The sequence below is a fragment of the Jatropha curcas genome, chromosome 3 (genome assembly GCF_041381405.1).
Source record: "Jatropha curcas cultivar XTBG-Jc1 chromosome 3, XTBG_Jcur_1.0, whole genome shotgun sequence".
NCBI classification, from domain to species: Eukaryota; Viridiplantae; Streptophyta; class Magnoliopsida; order Malpighiales; family Euphorbiaceae; genus Jatropha; species Jatropha curcas.
Window position 1 is genome coordinate 11,125,099 of NC_143153.1, and position 13,973 is coordinate 11,139,071.

Genomic DNA, 13,973 nt, shown 5'->3' on the forward strand with positions numbered 1-13,973 from the left:
GTAAAGTAGTCAAATATTGAATTAAATTAGCAACTTTCAGTCTGCCCAGCTGTTGGTTTCCAGCCTGCACAGTTTGTACCATTTTGGTCATATCTCTCAATTTATAAGGCCATTTAGGTGATTCTAAATTCTATGGTTAGATAACACATTAGGGTACAAATATGTCTTCTATCACCTCTGTGAAATATGTTGGTAAAGAAATCAAATATTGAATTAAAGTAGCAACTTCCAGTCTGCCCAGCTGTTGGTTTCCAGCCTGCACAGTTTGTACCATTTTGGTCATATCTCTTAATTTATAAGGCCAAATTAGGTGATTATAAAAGGTACAAATATTTCTTCTATGACATCTCTGAAATATGTTGGTAAAGTAGTCAAATATTGAGCTAAAGTAGCACCTTCCAGTCTGCCCAGATTTTGATTTCTAGCCTGCACAGTTTATACTATTTGGGCATATCTTTCAATTTATAAGTCCAATTTATGTGATTCCAAAGCTAATAGACAGCTAAAACATAAAGCAATAAATAACTCTTCTATATCACTTCCTAATTCCATCGGTAAACAGGTTCAAATTCAGATTGAAGTTACTGGTCAGTTTTCCAACAAACCTGTTTCAGCATGAAATCAATATCCAATTCATTTATTCAATGCATCCCATGCTTAATCAACCTTCTCAAACCTATTACTCAACATTCAGCAACATATCTTATCACTGTCATTAGACTACACATATTCTCATGCAAGAAAATTTGTTAAACTAAAAGAGATATCAAACCTTCAAGCAAAAAGCTTTAAACCTTCTTCTTAGCTTCCTTTTTCTTCTCACTTTGAGCTCACCTCTCCTATACATAATAACATCTTATTAATCATCCAAATCTCCCTAAATTATGCAAAATTATGCAATTTAAGAAATTCAACTTACTTGGATAGAGATATAGGTTGAATTTGATGCTTGAAAGGTTGAATATTAAGATAGAAAATGGAGGAAGATTTAGGAGAAGATGGAGAAGGTAAAGTGAAGGAAGAAGACAAAGGAGAAGATGGAGAAGGTAAAATGAAGGAAGAAGACAAAGGAGAAGATGGAGAAGGTAAAGTGAATGGAATTTTCGAGTAACCTTCAAATATATCTTCTAGTATATTAAAAAATTACCAAATAGTACATAAATTTTCAATATTTTACCATTTAATACCTAAACTTTATACTTTATTTCAATTAGGTTCTAATCCTTATACTTTTATTTCAATTGAGTCTACATCTTTATGTTTTATTCAATTAAGTCCAATTCTTTTATTTATTTAATTTTTATGGCTCGAACCGGGTTCTGATTCGTTCCAACTCGACTCGACTCGCTAAATGCAATGACTTGATTCAGTAGGATGTCATAAATGTTGTTTTCAGATTTTAAATAGTCGAAGCATGATAATATTAACTTTCTTATCCAGATGTATCACTATCTTTTCCGACTGAGGTAATTAACTCTCTAATCTCTTTTTTCATTCTTTTTCTTTTTCTGTTTATGGAATGAACTTTGCATGGATTTCTCTGTTGTTTTATTTATTTGCAGGTCATGTCCTTTGTATTTGAAAATTCAATAGAGGACACGCAAACTCAATATTAAGTAGTTACTTTGTACCTTTTTAAAAAAATAATATTTTATCTTCTTAATTTTTATATTTTGGAGTGTGGCATTTTAAAGATTTTGATATTTTTGGTTCTTATTTATTTAGTCTCATATAATTATTGTTTATTATTTAGAAGTATAAGCATTCTTTCATAAAAAATAATAAGTATAAGCATTCTATTCTTTTTAAGAAATTATTGAAATTTTTTTTTACTATTTAACTGGATATTGTGGTTATATATATATACCTACCTAAAACTTAGGTCTTTAAAAATTTCAAATTCAAACTTTTTAAATAAAAATATAGAAATAAATAGTTAGACTTTGTTTTGTATAAAACTTTCTATTTTTAATCTATTTAAGTTCTATATATTAAATTAAAACTAAAATAACTTTTTATTTGGAATTATTATATATTAATATTTAATTTTTTAATTTTTCTATATTTTTCCATTTTTTTAATAACTAGTTAGCTTAAATTTAAGGGGAAAAACCAGAAACTTTCATAGAAAAAAGGAAGCTTTAGGGGCTTCTACAAAAGACCAAATGCAAGATAGAACCTCTTCCACCCAAATAAGTTCTTCTTCCTCAAAAAGAGAAACTGACTTAGCTAAATTATGGGCCACCATATTGCCCACCCTACGAGTATGACATAAACTAAAAGAGAGAAAAGAATCAGCAATATTAAGCAAATTCAAAAAACGTGTGCCAAGCTCATTTCCTGGAAAGGACTTGGTTTTCAAAGCCTGAACCACCAAACGACAGTCAAGCTCTAAACTAATAGAGGAAAGACACGGCTCCTTCACTCTTTGCAACGCATAAATGGCTACTTCACATTCAAACTCAACCGGTTCTAGAAGACCTACAAGTTTTCTTGCTTCCATTGCCAACAGGTCTCCCATGTTATCTCGAGCTATAAAACTCAATCCAACCTCAGTGACATGTGAGAAGATGGCTGCACCTGCATTCACCTTGACCCAGCCCGAAACTGGAGGGAGCCAAAAAATCGATCCCGTGGAACTGCTTGAGATGGAGAACTGATACCATTCAAAAGTTGAAATTCAGACCATGTGGAGACAGGTCGGCCAATGACTTGAGTCTCAAGCATCCTAATATTTTGAAAAATCAAAAGATTTCTAGAACGCCAAACTGCCCAAAGAAGCATAAATAGAAGCTCTATTTGCTCTTTTTTCATCCTATAACATGAGATAGAATCCATTCAAAAACTGAGGTGTCTTGAACATCTACCGATAAACTCAGGGGGGACATATACCATATTCTTTGAGCAGCTGTGCATGAAATGAAAATGTGAAAATCAGTCTCAACATCCATACCACATATCTGACAAATCTCATCAACCTGAACATTTCTTCTGTTTATTGCCAGTTTAATGGGTAGCTAAGAAAAACAAGTTTTGTATACCAAATTCTTAACTTTAGGAGGAATTTTTGGCTTCCAAATAAATTGCATTATATGAAGTTTGGCTAGAAGAGCTGTTACCTGAGTCCCGATCTATAGCATTTAACGCAAAGAAAATAGGTTGACTGAACTGTAAAATTACTAAGTTTTGTATGCGGCCAAATAAGGATATCTCTTTCCGGTCGACAGCTAAGAGGGATTTGTAAACTTTCCTTAGCTTCAAAAGGAAGAAAAATGGATCGAACTAAATCAGTGTTTCAAGCAAGAGAATCCGGCACAACAAGGTGTCTGACCATATCATTTTTGTCAAGAATGCGAGGGGGAGACCAAGGTCGGAAACCATTCTGATGCGGTAGCCAATTATCATTCCATATGCAGATCGATGCTTCATTACAAATAAGCCAGCTAGACCCCTTGTCTATCAACCATCACGCTTCCATTAAACTCCTCCAGGTGTAGCTAGGCTGAAAACCAATATTAGCTTCAGAAAAAGAACAGAAAATACCTGGCTTTGAGCATTCGAAATAATAGGGAATCTCCACTGGTGTAGAGCCTCCAACATTGCTTTGCTTTGCTAGCATTTTATTATATGAACTTAAATTTATTTATTAAAAAAAAAAGACAATTATATCTATAGTTTATTCTACATGGATTAAAACTCCTATTAATTCTAACAACAAACCTTGCAAGCCTACAATGTGGACCGAGGCTTGTGCTGGATTATCAAGGACCAATATAATTAAAGCTGACCATTTGACCATTTAAAAGCATACTAGTCCTTATCCATGAAAAAAGTTTACAGAATTTGGTGGCACCATTCATTAGTGACCATTCAAGATTTGGCATTTCTCTCTCAAGATTTTGTATGTAAATATGTTTTTTTGCAGAAAAAAAAAAAGTTCCAAGTGAGTGGTGAGTACAGATTCTTTCTGTTAACTTTTTTTGCTTGAATATTCTCAGCTTTTTAACTCTATGATGAATTAAAAGTAAATTGGTTTTAACGCTCCATTTGATATAAATGAATTCAAAATATGAAATTCATTTGTGAATAAATTTTCATATTTGGTATGATTAGTTTAAGATATAAATACCAATTATATTTATGTGATGCTATATAAATTTTTTTATTTTAATTAAAATAAATGTATAAAATAAAAAATTAATAAAATTATTGCATTTAATTTAGTGACAATAAATATATATTTTACTTGAATCTCTCTCCCTAGTAGTAAAAAAAATTAGAACATATTAAAATAAAAGATGAAAAATATTAAAATAAAAAACACAATAAAAATAAAATATTTTTTTTAAAAATAAATTTTTAAATGATTTTGGTCAATTTTGACAAATTAAATAAATAAAAAATTGAAAAATTGACTTTGTGAAAGGAGGAAGTTAGTTTTGTTATAAAAAGTCTGCTTAGTTTCATTTGGAAGTTGCATATCTCGTCTTATTACGTCTCCTCCCTATTATTGCTGCTACTGCTGCTTAATATCTATCTTCCTTACAAACTTCCCTTTTTTTTTTTTTTTTTTTTGGCAGCCATGGATATCAGTCATAATTCATGGTTAAACCTCTGTGTTTTTGTTATATTCTTCTCTCTCAATTTCAATCTCTCTCTTTCAGCTGATAGAATCACTGCAAACCAATCTCTCTCTGGTGACCAAATCATTATCTCTAATGGAGGTACCTTCACACTGGGCTTCTTTAAACCAGGTAATACCTCAAAATACTACATAGGCATGTGGTACAATAAAATATCGCAGCGAACTATAGTTTGGGTAGCAAATAGAGAAACACCAGTTTCTGATAGATATTCTTCAGAGTTAGCAATTTCAAATGGTAATTTAGTTCTTTTAAATGAGTCCAAAATTCCAATTTGGTCTACAAATTTGAAATCTAATACTTCGAAGTCTTTAGAAGCCATACTTCTTGATGATGGGAATTTTATTTTAAATGGATCTGTTTCGAAAGAGCCATTATGGCAAAGTTTTGATCATCCAGCTGACACATGGCTTCCTGGTGCCAAAGTTGGATTGAACAAAGTTACTAGAGAAAACACACGTTTAGTTTCATGGAAGAGTAAAGAAGATCCTGCACCAGGTCTGTTTTCTTTTGAGCTAGACCCAAATGGATCTAGTCAATGTTATGTTCTTTTGAATAATACCAAAGTTATTTGGAGTAGTGGAACTTGGAATGGGCAAACCTTTACCTTAATTCCAAAATTTATGTTGAATTATATTTACAATTTCAGTTATGTAAATAATGCAAATGAGAACTATTTTAAATATTCTTTGTACGGTAATTATGCTATATACCGATTTGTGATGGATATTCGAGGGCAGATTCAACGGCAGTCTTGGTCTGAACCTTCTAAGCAATGGCAATTGTTTTGGGCTGAACCAAGAGTGCAATGTGAGGATTATGCTTACTGTGGCGCGTTTGGTAGCTGCAATATTAATTCGAAACGTCTCTGTCATTGTTTGACTGGTTTTGATCCTAAGTCAGGAGATGATTGGAATTCAGAGTTTTATTCTGGTGGGTGTGTTAGGAGGATGAGTCTGCAGTGTGGGAATTCTAGCCTGGTTAATGGCAAGGGAGATGGGTTTTTGGCTAGTTATAATATGATATTGCCTGAAAATTCAGAGACGGTGGCAGTTGGAAGTGGTGAAAAATGTGAATTGCGTTGCTCGAATGACTGCCATTGTACTGCTTATGCTTATGAAAACTACCAGTGTTTGATTTGGATTGGAGATCTTTTAGATGTAAAACAGGTTGCAGATGGTGATCCTAGTGGAAAAACACTCCATGTTAGGCTTGCAGCTTCTGAGTTTTCAAGTTCTAAGAATAACAAGGGAGTAATTATTGGGGCGGTTGTGGGCTTGGTAGCAGTTGTTGGTGTTGGCCTTGTTATATTTTTAATTTTCAGAAGGAAGAGAAGACGCAAATTGGGTAAAACCGTAACGGGTTCACTGATTGCTTTTCGGTATAGAGAGTTACAAAATGCAACAAAGAATTTCTCGGAGAAATTAGGTAAAGGAGGTTTTGGTTCTGTTTACAAAGGGACATTGCCAGATTCAAGCGTCATTGCTGTAAAGAAGCTTGAAAGCATTAGTCAAGGTGAGAAGCAGTTTCGTGCAGAAGTCAACACAGTTGGGAGTATCCAACATGTCAATCTAGTTGGCCTTCGTGGGTTTTGCTCTGAAGGAACTAAAAAACTGCTGGTTTATGATTATATGCCTAATGGTTCACTTGACTTCCATATATTCCGTGAAAAGACGTTGGGCTGGAATAACAGATACAGTGTTGCTTTAGAGACGGCAAGAGGATTAGCTTATCTTCATGATAAATGCAGAGACTGCATTATACACTGCGATATAAAGGCAGAAAATATCCTTTTAGATGCTGAAATGCGCCCAAAAGTGGCAGATTTTGGACTGGCAAAGCTTGTGGGGCGAGACTTTAGCAGAGTACTCACATCAATAAGAGGCACAAGAGGTTATCTTGCACCAGAATGGCTTTCAGGAGTGCCTATAACGGCTAAGGTTGATGTATACAGTTTCGGAATGATGCTTTTCGAACTTGTATCGGGGAGGAGAAACTCTCAGCGACCTGAAGACAGAGAAGTGAAGTTCTTCCCAACTTGGGTTGCTAGGCAAATAACTGAAGGTGGTGATATCCTTAGACTATTGGATCCAAGATTAGATGGCAATGCCGATTTGGATAAGCTAATAAGAGTCTGCAAAGTTGCTTGCTGGTGTATCCAAGATGATGAAACCCAAAGACCATCAATGGGACAAGTAGTTCAGATTCTTGAGGGAGTCTTGAATGTGAATCTGCCTCCAATTCCAAGATCTCTCGCGGAGTTTTTTGATGACTCCTGCACAGAATCTTCTTCTAGCTTGAGTATCCAGTCACAATCACAAACACAAAGCCGCAACCCAATGGCTTCCTCCCAGGCCACGAGCGGCAAATCATCAGTTCCAAGTCTTAGTGATTCTACTTTCGCATAGTATATAAAGATAGAGCGTAAAGAAATTGTAATAGTCAGTTTTACTTTTCCTTTTCTGTTGACATGGATACTACTAGTCAGTTGTTGTTTCTTGGATGATAAAATAGCTATCTATTTTAGGACTATAACATTTATAAAAGTCAGCTGCAAATTTTGAATTTGGAACTCAATTTCGACCACAAGAATGGCTTCTTGCATCGTGGTTGGCATTCTTTTGCTGGCATCATTTTGACTAGGGGGTGTGCAAACCTTCTGTTTTGCAGAACCCAGCAAAAGAAGAAGGAAAGGAGGCTGAAAATCTGGAGTAGTAATATAACGCTGAGGAAAATCAAGAATAATTGGCAAAAAATTAAATAAAAATCTAAACCTCATTTTTATCTTGAGCTCAGTGGGGGAGATTCTACCACAACTCTAATTTGATTTTCACTTGCTCATTAAGGAGAGTTCAATTATAAAACTAAGAAAAAGACTACTACACCGATGTGGGACAAAGTCCCTTTTTGATATACACTACAACAAAACAAGCCTTGGATTCTAAGTTTACAGATCAAGGATTTGGGGTTTACTAAATACTTTTTGGTATTGAGATAGCTAGATCCACAACTGGCACACTTTTATCTCAGCGGAAGTTTGTGTTGGATTTGGTCAAAGAAGTAGGCCTTCAAGATGCTAAGTCCTCTTCTGTTCCTTTGTCTAAGGTTGTAAGCTTACCTTGGATGATGGACCCTTATTGGAAGATCCTAATCAGTATAGGAGACTCGTTGGCAAGCTCCTCTATCTTACTTTGACTAGACTTCATATCAGCTATTCAGTACAGCATTTAAGTCAGTTCATGGCTTCACATGTAAATAAATGGAACTATAGGGCTAGTAAAGGAAAGCCGAGTTGTCGTCTAATTAATTAGATGTAAATACTAGCCTTCGATACTACTGTACTTCAACCTTTTTCATTGAATAACAATTCAATATATGATTATTAACTATTTTGGATAACTGTAAAAAACGCAGAGTTGTATATATGTCCGTGCGCACGAATGTATGTGAATATATATATATATATATATACTGTTCTTTTCATACGTGGCCGTTTATTTGACGGCTATTGTCAGCCACAAAAATTTCATGTCTTTGAATAAATCTGATTGCTTAGATATTAGCAACAAAAAAAAAAAAAAAAAAAAAAAATTAAGCTCCTTAAAGAAAATCTAAGAAGATACAATACTTAGATGGTCAAAGATTTGTTATCTCTCATTAAAAGGAAGAAAAACGCATTAAAGGCAAAAATAAGTATTTGCAAAAAAAAAAAAAAAAAAAAAAAAAAAAAAAAAAAAAAAAAACAAAATAAGTAAATATACGAGACAGGAATGAGAAAACAAAGTATCTACGTTATTGAAAAAATAAATTAAATAAAAGAACGAGAAAGAAACAACTGCTGATAAAATACGAATGGAAATTTAATTTGGCCCATAGTTCCAGTAACCAAAATACTAAAAAAAAAAAAGAAAAATTTAAGAAATAAAGGATAAAATAAACCAAGACATAATACGACTAAGAAAATGAAAATGCATGAAGCCAAAACAAAAAGGAAGGAAAAAAGGGTTTCTTTCAAGCAATCCTTCCATTAGGACTCTTCTCCTTTTACCTTTTACACTCTTTTCTCTATGGCGTATTCCAATGAACTAATATTTGTTCAGAGCCTGCCCAGAAAATATAACCAAACTGATATAAAAATTATTGCACAGAGCTTTCCCCAAAATATTGTCACTGTAAGACTAAAAAGGACCAAATATATCCCCATGTCTTTCTTCTCTTCATTTGGTCTTATTATATTATTCTTTTTGCTGTTTGGCTCTGATATTAATGAAGATGAAGATGAAGATGACGAAGACGACTCTATATTTGATTTTATCTCTTCATTTTTATTAAAGGAAGACGAACTATGCTTTGATTCGTATAAATCTTCGCTTAAAGATCTTCCATCACGAACCCGCTTGGACTGAAAACAAAGGAAACAATATAGAATAGCCTCAATATGTGAATTAATAGTTTTTTTTTTAATTTTTAATTTTCTTTAGGAGTAAATATGACCATAGTATGAAATTTTAAATAAATTTGATTGAAATTTTATGAAAATTTATATAAAAAATGTTTATTCAATTTTTCGCTAGGTATCTAATTTTTTATAATTCATGGAATTAAAAATATTAATTTTAGTTATGTGGATTTACACATCTCTAGTCTCTTGTTTGATATAAAGATTAAATAAATGAATCAAAACTTATTCTTTAAATTATAAAAAACTTTTTAGAACCCTGCATTTGATAAAAAATATTATTCGTTCGAATTTTAAATAAGAAATTTGAACAATAAAATTTAAGTCTTTCATAGTTTTATCAAATTAGTTGAGAAAATAAAATTAAAATTTGTGGAATTAATAAGCTTCATCATATTTTCAAAAAAAAAAAAAAAAAATCATCGTGGCATCAATTTCATCATTTAAAAAAACAGAGCTTTCACATGATATGAATTTCTTGAATTCATCCCTTTTTTTTATTAATGATGAAGTTTAAACTACTTATTTTATTATACCCATATTTTTTTTTTAATCAAATGATAAAACATGAAATTTAAATTCTACGGATTCTTTGAAAATCCCATTAGACCACTACTTATATGAAATTTTGGAAGATGAGAGAATTTCAAAAAACTATTCTTTTTAGCAAAATAAATAATAGAATTTCACAAACTACATGCATTGTCCTATTAAATTCTCTAATGGAAACATTGCTTTATAGCAAATAAAACCTAACCAAAACGATTAAATATATATAAGGTAGTAAAAGAGAAGTGAATAGAACTAACCAATATAATTTCAAACAGAACAGCTTTGATTGCTCGAGAGAAGGAAGTCTTTCTTGGAGGATGAAGAATCAAAGAATTGTCAGCTGAAGTGGTTGATGATGATGAACTCTTTGACCTTGGCTTCTTCATTTCCCCTTTCCTACTTTTAATGCCAACAATTGTTAAAGAAGAAGGATTTTGGGATCTTTTAACAGCACTTTCAGAGTCGAGCATCACCTCGTCGACTGGTCGGAAACACAGCAAGAACTTGTTTCTTGAAACGTTCTTCATAATCAATTGAAGAAGTTGAGTTTCAAAGTCATTAAAGAAATTAATGAGTTTAATTAGTGATTGTGTTTTTGAAGGTTACACTTTCATGAGTATGTTTAAAATATGGTATTTTTCTTTCTTGGTTTGAACGAGGAGCAAAAGAAATCAATGGGAAGTGCTTTATTTTATATTGTTTTGTTTTGTCTTTTGGAATGAGAGTTGGAGGCCGGCATGACATGAATTGGGACTTGGGAGACTATTTCAATGCTAGTGGACTATCATTTTATTTTATTTTTGATATTTTTATCGATTTTACTCTAATTTCGAGATTTTTTAGAAATAGCATATTCAATTTCAATTAAAGAAAAAATTATAAATAAAAAAAGAATTGATGATTGGTCATCTCTAACCATGGGTTAAACATAATTCGCCATACGTATCAACTAAAACACACCGTTTTAGTTAAAACACTTTCATGTAAACAAGATCTTTACAACTAGAGATATATCAATAACTAGCCATGTAAATATGTGATGCTCAAATTGCATTATTGTGAATGGGTGATTTTTTAGAAAATTATTGTGATTTATATTTATATTCTTTTAAATTTAAATAATTTATTTATGTATTTTGATTAAATGATAAAATGTGAAATTATATATTCATTTTGAAATTATCAAGTAATAAATTGAAATATTTATTAGCACAATAAATTATCGTAATTAAATAATTGTAATTCAATTGATATAATTAATTTTTTTAAAATTCTCATATATTCATATTTAAATACTTATTAATATTTTATAATGAAATAAGGTATAAGAAGAAAAATATTTGTGTGCATACAAGCTGACTCTTCAGATTTTTTGTTTATTTTTCACATTTCTCATCAACAAAAATAACCTTAAAATTTTCAAAAAAAAAGAAAAAAAAACCTTGAACAATTAAAATATAATATGTCAAACGAATAACTAAAAGTGAAATTCTAAAATACCTTTATCTTCCTTCTTTTCCTTTGATTTTCATTTTTCACAAAGACTTCAGATATGCAGAGGAATATCGCCGCTGCTTAGAGTTTGTCTATTGAACAACTTATGAGCTAGCGGATCAAATAACTTTTCGGCATCCACGTTAAATAAAACGAAAGTGTTTCTGATTTATTCTTAACTTTAATATTTTGTATCTATAATTTAACAAAATCACATCTATCATTTAATAAAAACAAAATGAAAATATTTATAATAAGAAAGAAGGGCAAAAGATGCAACTAAAATCTCATTTATAGAAGTAAGATTTTAGACAACATCATCTCTAGTATTGTTAGACTCACTGCAGAAAGACTACCACGTATTGATTCAATAAATGGATGGAAAAAGCAAATGCATAGGAAGAAACACAAATCATATTGAGCTATATATGATACTCCCTTGCTCCACTCATTTTTTTTTAAAGAATTAAGAAAATTATTGGAATATATTGATTTTTTAAAAATATACAGTAAAATGCCTAAATTACCCTTCTTAGAATTAAAAGTTTTTTACTTAATTTTATTATAAAATCAATATTAATTTTATCTCGTATTATTAAAGTACTTCCATTTCATTTTTCATGTCTTTTGATATAATGAAAAACTCTTAGTTGGATGTAGTCAAAATTTTAATTTAACTGTAATTAAAATAATGATAAAAAAGAGAAAAATAAATGTAAATATAAAAATAAATTATACCAAATAAATATAGATAAAATTGAAAAGAAAAATACTAATATACTCATAAAATTCTAAATAAACACTTAAAGCCAAAAATGTTTATTTTTTGCTATTAAAGTTCAACGGCGGGAGTACCAATAAACCAAAAGTTATATTTATGAAATCCATGTCATAAATGATGAGAAGAAAATCAAAGGTGTAATATTGATATCAAATCTAACTTAAAATTTAGTTATCATTACAAAATCTGACTCTTTTGCCTATTAATTAAAGTATAATAAATAATTCAAAATGAAAGTGAAAGATAGAAAGTTAATATAATTAAATTTTTTTGATAGTAAGTTAATATAATTAAATAAAGCTAGCTTATTAACGTTAGTTTATTATTAAAAATTACTATACATAAAAATTCAAAAAAAATATTAAAATTAAATATCATTGATATTCATGCATAATAACTAAAATTAATATTAGAAAAACATAAAATTTTAAAAACTATTGAAGATTATTATCCATAAAAACTCACAAAAATGTTAAAATCAAAATATTTTAATATTATTGCATAATAACTAAATATAATATTAGAAAAATAGAAACTAAAAACTATAAAAAATAATTAATCAAATAACTAAAATTTAGAGAAATTGAAAGATTACTTTATATCATAAATCTAACTCTTTTGAGAAAAACAAAATAGAAAATGAAATGAAAGATAGAAAGTTTTTCTTTTTTTTGAGAAAAATAACAAAAATATAATAAACTGAATGAAATTTTGTCAACAGAAACAAATTGCTCTGTGGAACGGGATAACCTCCTCCATCCACAGAATATCATCTAAAGAATTAAAAGCTAGGCTAGATAGCTCGTGAGCCACTCTATCTATAGCTCTAGTATGGGTACATCTAAAATTGTCAGCAGTTTTAGCTAACAGATCAGTATTTAATACCCTGGTTCCAAAATCAGAAGTAGGAAATTGATGAGAAGTGATATGCTGGGCCAATAAGATAGAGTCTGTGGTTAAGAGTTATTTTATTATTAAAACTTACTATGCTTAAAAACTTCAAAAAACATTATATTCAAATGCACTTTAAAAACCCCAAAAATGATTTATTAAATCTTAATATAAATGAAACTCTAAAAATATTAAAATAATATATTACTAATATTATTGCATAGAAAAATAACAAATGCACTTTAAAATTGCACAACTAAAATTACTGGCAAAAGAAATTAAAAGGTCACTTAAGATCATTTCAAGTTAAAAAAAAAAGTACAAAATTAATTACATAATAAGTAAATTTAAATTCAAATAACTAAAAAATTTATTACATTATAACTAAAATTAATATTAATAAATAAAAAATATTAAAAAATAACAATAAAAAAATACTGAAACAATAGAGCTCCATACAAGATTTAAAAACATCTCCTTTTTTATATATATATATATATAACCGTATTTTTGTAACTCCATTATTTAATAAAATTACTTAATATTTATGAAATGGAAAAAAAGGTGAAATGTCACATCAACACTTGTATATTCTAACTAGTCGTTGTTTCGTGCATCGCGCACGAGTATATTTAGATAAGTAATCTCATTATGAAATAGAAAAAATAAAATAAAAATTTCAAATAAGACATAAATATAGATACATATAACATTTTCAAATAAATATTAGTTTTTAAAATAAAATTATTCAATATAATTTTGTAATATTTATATAATAAAATTAAAATTTAAATGTTGAGAATTGCATTTTGAATATAAATAATTGAACATTTGAATTCTTTTTAATATATTAAGTGTTTTTTTATTTAACTTGATTAACATAATTTAAAAATTTTTGTTTTTGCTACTATGAAATTTCTAAAAAGTAGTATTTCAAAATGATATTGTAAGTGGTCAAAAATATAGAAAAACAAAGAATAATATTCAAATATAGATAATTATTCTATAAATAATTATTAATATTTAAATTAGAAATACATCCAATCAAATGTAGAAAAAATAAAGAAAAAAATTTAAAACTTTAATATAGATACATAATTTCACTTTTCATAAAAATATTTTAGGGCCTCCATTAAATGATTAAAATTTAAAT

The 13,973-nt window shown here is 29.7% G+C and overlaps 2 protein-coding genes across 2 annotated transcripts; one reads left to right on the top strand and one right to left on the bottom strand.

Annotated features, from left to right (window-relative positions):
• Nucleotides 1-4,488: 4,488 nt before the first annotated feature.
• Nucleotides 4,489-7,208, top strand: LOC105650156 (G-type lectin S-receptor-like serine/threonine-protein kinase At2g19130). Its single transcript, XM_012237038.4, has one exon. The coding sequence runs from the start codon at nt 4,583-4,585 to the stop codon at nt 7,049-7,051; it is 2,469 nt and encodes an 822-aa protein (XP_012092428.3). The 5' UTR covers nt 4,489-4,582; the 3' UTR covers nt 7,052-7,208.
• A 1,149-nt stretch (nt 7,209-8,357) lies between these two features.
• Nucleotides 8,358-10,340, bottom strand: LOC105650272 (uncharacterized). The gene is made up of 2 exons (XM_012237141.4): nt 9,912-10,340; nt 8,358-9,045 (listed from the first exon to the last, which is right to left on the bottom strand). The coding sequence occupies exons 1-2, from the start codon at nt 10,179-10,181 to the stop codon at nt 8,740-8,742; spliced, it is 576 nt and encodes a 191-aa protein (XP_012092531.1). The 5' UTR covers nt 10,182-10,340; the 3' UTR covers nt 8,358-8,739.
• Nucleotides 10,341-13,973: the final 3,633 nt, after the last annotated feature.

Coding starts and splice junctions, on each gene's coding strand:
- LOC105650156 (XM_012237038.4), top strand. CDS start 4,583: ATGGATATCAGTCATAATTCATGGTTAAACCTCTGTGTTTTTGTTATA.
- LOC105650272 (XM_012237141.4), bottom strand. CDS start 10,181: ATGAAGAACGTTTCAAGAAACAAGTTCTTGCTGTGTTTCCGACCAGTC. Junction 9,046..9,911: donor TTCTGTTTGAAATTATATTG/GTTAGTTCTATT, acceptor CTTTGTTTTCAG/TCCAAGCGGGTTCGTGATGG.